This window comes from Sander vitreus, chromosome 3 (assembly GCF_031162955.1).
Source record: "Sander vitreus isolate 19-12246 chromosome 3, sanVit1, whole genome shotgun sequence".
Taxonomy (NCBI): domain Eukaryota; kingdom Metazoa; phylum Chordata; class Actinopteri; order Perciformes; family Percidae; genus Sander; species Sander vitreus.
The window spans coordinates 32,193,232-32,201,853 of NC_135857.1; the positions used below are offsets into that span (position 1 = coordinate 32,193,232).

The following is an 8,622-nucleotide window of genomic DNA, read 5'->3' on the forward strand; positions in this document are numbered from 1 at the left end:
AATATTGCCTCGGATGCGTGGTCGCGAAAACAACATGCCAGACTGCAACAGAACACTGGCTGCTAGGCAGCTAGCAGAGAGGGTTGAAGCTAGGTAGCATAGGTAGCTAGCAGGTAGTTTGCAAGCTATCGTTGCTATCGTAGCTTGTGAAATCCGTGTTGATACAAGCGTCAATGTTCGCCAACAAAACATGTAATCAAACAAATGCACAAGTAGCCTAGCTAGCTGCCTGGCTAGGCTTACAATGAAATCCAATGTCCGAACATGCTAGCGATTAGCCTGTCGGCTAGCTGAAAAGTTTGAGTGTTTAAACTAACATATACAGTGGTCTATTTAGTGGTGTATGTGCCCTGACTAAGTTTGTGTGTCATGTAAATCACAATTTGTGTTGATACAAGTACCAATGTTCGTGTAGAAACATTTTAATCACGTACAAATTTTCATAATACAGCGCTGATAACCTCCGCCATCTTGGTCAGACTTTTTTTGTAACTCCTGCCTCCAAACACAAACACGAGGACCTGATTGGTTCTCGAGTGGTCCTCATTTGAATAAAGTTAAACTTTCGTCAACTTTGTTTCGTTTGCCTCAGCGATTCGCTCTCATCTCGCCCAATCAGGGCGATTTTCGTCTCCATTCAACCTCAACGAGAGCAAAGCAAAATTTCGCTGTGTGTAACCCTACCGTAACCCTAACACCAGATACTGACTGGTTCCCCCCCCCACCCCAGTCCGGACCCCCCCCCAATACAGTAAAACTGCACATTTTAGAGTGGCCTTTTATTGTGGCCAGCCTAAGGCACACCTGTGCAATAATCATGCTGTCTAATCAGCATCTTGATATGCCACACCTGTGAGATGGATGGATTATCTCGACAAAGTGCTAAACAGTAAACAGTGCAAAAACAAAAGTGTTGCATTTATAATTTTGTTCAGTATAATATATATATAATATAATAATAGGGTTGTTTATATATCTGAGCTAAGTGGATATGACAGTATATATTTGACAGATATTTACATGTACACAGTCTGTTTATCATTATAAAATATATTATTTACTTGAAAGGTGGATGCTTGGTGTTACAAGGTTATTGCACAGGGATTGATCCTGACACTATGGACTGGTGTTAAGTGTTCATCATAGTGACGGCTTGTGCGAAGAAACCGTTCCTGTGTCTTGTTAATAAAACAATTTGGAGATATACAAATAACTGGTTTAATAAATCCATGTATATTGCACAGCAATCAAACTATTTTCATTTAACAAGGGTACAGCAGCTTATATTGTCCATTAGGATCTAGTAATCGGTCCCAAATTGACCAGACAGCAGCTTTGTATGACCACTCTGACCTGGACCCAGAGTCCCGCGCTGCCATGCAACAAACTGCCTGAATGCCGCATGATGAAATTGTCTGTCATCTTGCCCTGCATCTGGAAGGTCAGCTATACCTATATACCTATATGTAAGTCATTTCAGATTATTGCCAGACTCATGACTCCCTCCTGCAAAATGTATGCCTCCATGCCGCCACAGATGTTGACATGTACATCTGTGGCTGTTTGTTGCAGCATTTTCTCTCCACCACTGTGGTATTTCTCTGCATTGCTGACCACAGGCTGATTATGAGACAATGGGCCCCAGGGCACAGACGTGCAAACACTTCCCCATCTATAAGAGCAAAAGTGACACAGGCTTGCGATGCCTTTCTCTATTTTTATATGTTATGTTATATATATGTTCTTTGTGGTCATTTTGTGTTTCTTTGGGTGACATTTTGCAGATGAAGGCCAGGTGGGCCTGTGACACTTTGGGCCCCTGGGCCGTTCAGTGGTCTAATCCATCCATGTCTCTGACAGAAGCACCACGAGGGTTGCTGGGAAAGGAGGTACAGGTAGAGGAGCAGCGGGTACCAATTGGCTGATGATAATGTCAAACATTAGGTTGGGTTCCCGTGCCAAACTTTACTCCAAAACGTAGGCTGCCTTGCTTTGAATCCAAGTGTTAAACGTGTTCCTACTTCCTATTTTAACTCATACCTGCAAACTCAGAAGTGCTGAAAAAGGTGACACATTCCTCCTCCCCCTCAAACTCTTCGGATCTACACGATTCACGTGGATGACATTTTCCCATTCAAAACGGCGATTTTCGCCGAAAAGCGCCTAGTTCGCAGGTATGTTAACTGAAGCTCATAACATCAATAGCTAAAATAAAACAGCAAATATTACATTAGGTGAAATGGTAATTGTTTATGTTTAGAAACAGACAATTACTACTTTGGCTAGCGGAGCACTTAGACTATAACGGTGGGGCAGCGTCCCCTCGTGCCCGGTCCCGTCCGGCACCACAACTGTCTGTACTGTGTGTACCTTCCGGTGCGTCTGTCAGTCTGTGCGTCGCTCTTTCCGGTCCGACCCTTTTCTCCCTCCGCTCCAGTACCTTCTCTACTCTGCGGCCCACGTGCGGATTTAATTCGGTTTTTCCCTCTAAAGTCTTCTGTAAAAGTTTGGACCAAATGTCGACGTCTTTCGAGCAGATGAGGGCGAACGTGGGTAAACTCCTGCGAGGAATCGACAGGTACGGATGAAGCTCTTAACGAACTGATAACCTGGCGAGACAAGCTAACGATAGCTTAGCCTGTTGGCTAATGTTTTTAAGCTAGCGTTTGTTGAGATGTCAGTGTGAGCCCATTCAAAGGCGCTTGATGCGCGGTTCTTACAGTTCTGTAGTTGTTACTTTTGCCGGTCTGATGCCAATGTGAACATTGCATTTTTTATATATATATATATATATATATATATATATATATATATATATATCTATCAAAGTAAAATTACATTATTACTGGAAGAGCAGATTTGAACAGCAGCTAACGTTAGCTAGCTGTGCTCGAGTGACCTGCCAACATTTCCCCCATAAACCATTTTAATCAGTGGTGGAAGAAGTCAAATTGTACATAAAGGTAAACACTAAGAGTACTCTTTGTGCAGTAAACCGTTCCCTGTCAGTGTTTCCCTGTTATATCGGATGTTTCTGGATTAATATTCCTGCTGCATTAATGTGTATGTTGCATTTTACTGCTGTAGATGTTTAGGGTTGTGGTCATTTTAACTCCTTTATATATTGTTGGATAGTTTAATCTGCAGCAATGCATCATATTCTATAATATCATCATATGTTTGTAGCGTTGCTGTCCTGTGAGAACCACGTATCTCTAAAAAGTTTAACTTTTCATGGTGTCAGAGAAACAAATGAAAGACTTGTTCTCTTCTAATTTAGATGAAGATAATTCATTCACCCCGAAATGTTTTTGAAAGCTGCCGTTTGAAGCTGACATTAGCTTAAACGAGCTGCTTCTTGTTGTCAAAGATATGAAGCCAAGCATTTGTTTCTCAGGACTGCTGCTTAATTACTTTTGTCATTCCAAATGCGCTAAATTGAAAGGTGCTGCTAATGTCTGACCTGCAGTGTGGAATATGTATATCCACAGCACAGAAACGCTGATTCATCCCTACTTGGTTAATAGGTCATGGTCTGGTTTCTCCCCACAGGTACAACCCAGAAAACCTTCCTACGTTGGAGCGCTACGTGGAGACACAAGCTAAAGAAAACGCTTACGACCTGGAGGCCAACCTGGCTGTCCTGAAGCTGTAAGTTCCATCAGCCACCGTTCAAATACAGGCAAATGATGTTAGCTGACACAGGACAGTTTGTTTAGGCTGAATCCCATTTCTCTGTCTTAACCCTTCGTCTTACCCCTAGCCCTTGTCCCTCGAAACTGAGTGGTAAGGGGTAGGGGTGAAAACATTCCCTACAGATATATCTGTTTCAGTTATCATTGTTTTGAATGTCATTGATGTTCAGAAACACTTTTTGTTAACAAAAAGCTCTGTATTGCCCAATAAAGTAAACATAACATTATTAACTATTAGAACCATAACTTGCATGTTACACACATAAAAAAGGCACTCAAATGTATAAAACTAAAAAAAAGACACACTGGACCCCAAAAAAACTACAGCTATTCTGAAATTCCAGACCACAGTCTGATGCCTGTTGGCCATTAACCGTTCCCTCCATACCCCATTTCTTTAATTGGTGTCCTTTATCATAACCAACAACAATGTACAGGTGCATGAACAGGAATTAATCATGATTACAATAATACAGTACCAATACAATAATCAATGGCTACAACACGAAAGCAGAAACTTCTGCTCGTTTTCAGCCCGAAAGTGGATCAGCTGCTGGGTTTCCTCCGGCATCCCTGTGTGATACAGGACGATATATGTAAAGCACGTATCAATGTCTCCAAAGCAAGTAGTGTTATACACTGATATCAAACAAAATTCGTTAATTTAGTTAAAACTGTAGACATGCATGGAGTTCATTCAAGGCAGAGAAATCACAGATACATAAGGACAGATAAATAAGGACGTGCTGAGAAGTACATGTCCTTATTTAGTATAGTATATGTATATATAAGTATATGTACAGGACTGTGTAGACCACAAAACAAGACTTTTGTAATTTTTAAATCAATTCTTTAAGCTGAAAATACTTAAATTTATGGGTCTCTCTGGTCGCTGTTGTTTCCGGCTGCGCAGTGTATTCTGGGTACCCCTTGCTTTCAAGTAAGCTTGCGACTTTGCTTAAAACTAATGTGTATCTACCCCTTCCCCTTAGCCCTACCCCCCGATCAAAATGAGAATTGGGCTAGCCCTTACTCTCACGTGAACGCGCAAAACTAAGGGGAAGGGGTAAGACAGAAATGAGACACAGCCTTAATCAGCCCGTCACTTTGAGAATTATCTGGAATCTCTTTGTGTGGACTGTCAAGGGAGCCGACATGGTGGGGGGAGTCCCGTTGGCAGGGGGAATAATTAGTTTTCTACTCACTTTGTTAGTTGCTTTTCCTTGTGTGAATGTGTTTTTAGTTGTATTAACAATGAAGTTGTTAGCTGGTTTCTCTTGATTTTAGTTTCTTCTGTCAGTTTGTAGGGATTCTTGTTGACAAAAGCATGAAGAAAGGGGAAGAAAAAAAAAAAAAAATGATTGTGACAAGATCAAGTTTACATGTCAACCTAAGACCGGAAAAATAAAGTGCTTCACAAAATATGTCAAGTGATTGTAAATACATTTTTACCTCTGCAGGTACCAGTTCAACCCAGCCTACTTCCAGACTCCGGTGACCTCCCAGATTCTGCTGAAGGCTCTGACCAACCTGCCACACACCGACTTCACTCTCTGCAAGTGTATGATCGACCAAACACACGTATCCTTTTGGTGCGGTCTCATCTATCTCCTGTCATCTGACTGTTATAATATGTGACTAATATGTGCACATTTTACGGCCTCCCTGGCAGTCTGTACTGCACGACGCAGACCGTTATCGTCGAGCTGTGAAGTCAAAGTGAAGTGCAAGTCGACACAAAACTGGTGATTGCAGAGAACGGGGGGTGTTTGGTAGACATTGATCTTTCTGGCAAAGATGCCCAGCGTTTCATTTGTTAATGTATTTAATCACATTGAGACTCCTACTTTAGGATTGTAGCTGCATTTTTTATTAATTAAATTTTTTTTTCATCTTGTGTTCTGAAGGGGAATTCAAAAAGTTCAAACGGAAAGTATTGAGGGACATTTCACAGTTCGTGTTTTCACCGTTGATTTCACGTTTTTTTTTTTTTTTTTTTTTAAGTTCAATAAATGCAACAACTTTCCAAAAGTCACGAGTACATTTTCAATTCAGGATTTTCAATATTGACCAAAAATAATCGTGATTTCTGATTTTTCTTTTTTCTCCGAAATCAAGCAGCCCAAATATGTAGACATGACATGAGGTTTTGGTGAAATAATATTTGTAGTACACGTGATAAAAGGTATGCAAGTACAACATTGTTACCAGTGTATTTGTGTAGAAGAAGTGTGTAAATGGGTCCAGGATGGATGGACAAGGGGGAGGGGAGGGGTGGGGGTTAGGCAGGCTCTGTCTTTGGGTCGTGGTGCGTTTCCTTGACTACAGTGTCGCAGCAAGAGGAGCGTCCCATCAGACAGATCCTCTACCTGGGGAACCTGCTGGAGACGTGCCACTTCCAGAGCTTCTGGGTACGACTCACATACACACAGTGTCATTGCTGACTAATCCATCATTAAATACCTTTCTCGTGACATCTCTGTCCTTCTTCTTCTGAGAACTTTTTGTTCTCGTCCTCTTTTCCAAACTTGCGAAAGACTTTGTTCTCTTGGTGTCATTTCATCATGTCCTCGTCTTCCTGACAGACGAGTCTTGAGGAGAACAGAGAGCTCATCGACGGCATTACTGGTTTTGAGGATTCTGTACGCAAGTGTGAGTATCTTCTTCTGACTCACCACGGTGGGCGTTAAGTTCTTTTCTGTAAATATAACCAGTCTGTGAAAAACAACCGGAAACAAGCGTAGCCATACTGGAATGATGCATATTAAACTTGTTTAAACGTGATCACCATCGTCTGTTGTTTTAAATCATCTTCCTCTCCAGTCATCTGCCATGTAGTGGGCATCACCTACCAGACCATCGAGCACCGGTTACTGGCTGAGATGCTGGGAGACCCGCTAGGTAAGAAGTCTGGAAATATACAGGCCTGCTGCCCATCTTTAGACATTACAGTGACGCGGTGACAAACCTGACTGAACTTTCCAGCTTCAAGCCCATTGTCTCCCTCCGTTTGTCCAGACACGCAGGTGAAGGTGTGGATGAACAAGTACGGCTGGACGGAGAACGAGGAAGGACAAATCTTCATCTTCAACCAGGAGGAGAGCGTCAAGCCCAAGAACATCGTGGAGAAGATCGACTTTGAGAGTGAGTGCTGCCGCTCAGATAAAAGAGAAATGAGGATAATCCACTTGAAATTGAATCAAATTAGGTGACCCAAACTCCTTGTGCCGGCTCTTTAGGTGAACCAGTTATAACGTACAGTATGTAACGCGTAACACTGCACTGTATCAGGAAATTAACATGACTAGTTGAACTTGTCGTGTGCTTTTGGGTTTCTGACTCCTCGTGTCTGATTGTTAATGCTGCAAGTTGCAATCTTTCCCGTCTCAATTGCATGATTTTGCACACAAGGTTTTTTTTTTTTTTGCTTAAGGTTGACTGCACTTCTAGTCTTCTTCTGCATTTAAGGGATAGTTGGGATCTTTTGAAGTGTGGCTGTATGAGCCACTTCTCCATAGTCGGCGTGTTAGCTGCAGTAGATGGCAGTTTGGAGGAGTACCGACAGGGAAGATGAGCAATGCACTGCTGTGGACGGGGGCAGCAGCTTAATGTATTTTACATAAGAAAATCCGTATCAGTTTAAGTGTACGCTATATTTCAAATATTTCCACAGCTTTATTTTGCCGTCAGACAAGTTTCACAAGTTATTATATGCTGATTGAAAGATGAATGAACAACATATTACAGACATGGCTTGCCCTGCATAGCTTCAGGAAAAGTTTTAAGCATAGTTTTGTCAGTTTCTGTATAGTTTTCTCTGAATCTAGATTTTCAAACCTGAGGTTTCATGTCATTCCAAAATGAATATCTTTGGCATTTTACATTTGTGTTTTGGTGCACAACTATAAACACAGTAAGAGAAACTAAAAGCAATTACTGTCTGCAAAAGTCAAGAAACCCAATTACAGAAAAGAAAAATCTACATAAAAAAAATGTGAAAAAATACTATAGAATATATTTACAATATATCTGTTTTTAAAATCTACAAACTGTACAGTTTGTGCAGGGAATTGCTAAATTTGCTAGGCATGTGCAAAAGTTGACCGTAGTACGAGTACATTGCAGGGAAAGTCTGCATTGCAATGGAGATAATAGTCCATTGTAATGTGCGTTTTCCAATACTACATCCCAAAATCCATGTCTCCACTTTGTTGCGGAAGTAGATTTAAGAGATCCTAACACTCACCTGGATTTAATCCAGTCATATTTCATACAGATGAGAAGGATGACTCGGCATGTCTCAAAATTGACATTGAGCTGTTTGTTTCTATGTTGACGAGTGACTAGAAGGTAAAGTGTTGATATTCTCTCACTGTTTTGTCTTTTCTCAGGTGTATCCAGCATCATGGCCACATCTCAGTGATGCAAACACACACACACACACACACACACACCTACACATACACACACATTAAGCACGGCAGATTCAACCAGGTCATTTGTATTCATAATCACTCTTTTCTCAATAAAAGTAATTTATCATTTACAGTCTGTGTTTGCTGCTCTTTAAACATTCTTAAATCCTTGGTATCTGTTGCTTCATCATATTAACTCCTTTCAGTGGAAATGTTTGCCAGCTTTTCCCAGAAATCAATTGACTTCTTTGTTTATCCAAATGATATCAAGGTGTTGGTTATGAAGCTAAATAAAAACCTGACATGAATCAGGGCACCAGGCTTGAAGCCGCTGCTTAGACTTTAATATAGGTGTTGAACTATTGTTTAAATTCTCAGAAAGTGGCCGTTGATCCTTGAAATAAAAAAACGTTTGATGTTGAGGTCCTTTACACAAAAGGCTTTTGGTAACCCCTGGTTAGAAGGTCAGATGGTGGAAGAAGTACTTAGATTTTGTTCTAAAATAAAAGTAG

The 8,622-nt window shown here is 41.1% G+C and overlaps 1 protein-coding gene across 2 annotated transcripts; it reads left to right on the forward strand.

The window, feature by feature from the left end:
- The first annotated feature begins 2,386 nt into the window (after positions 1-2,386).
- Positions 2,387-8,243, forward strand: eif3k (eukaryotic translation initiation factor 3, subunit K). Of its 2 annotated transcripts, none has more exons than XM_078247025.1 (8): positions 2,387-2,578; positions 3,553-3,651; positions 5,156-5,276; positions 6,029-6,106; positions 6,281-6,347; positions 6,519-6,596; positions 6,714-6,839; positions 8,087-8,243. In XM_078247025.1, exons 1-8 carry the CDS (start codon positions 2,517-2,519, stop codon positions 8,116-8,118), a joined length of 663 nt encoding a protein of 220 aa, XP_078103151.1. In that variant the 5' UTR covers positions 2,387-2,516; the 3' UTR covers positions 8,119-8,243. The 2 variants fall into 2 exon arrangements, with proteins under 2 accessions (XP_078103151.1, XP_078103152.1); XM_078247026.1 differs by having other exon boundaries at positions 6,032-6,106.
- Positions 8,244-8,622: the final 379 nt, after the last annotated feature.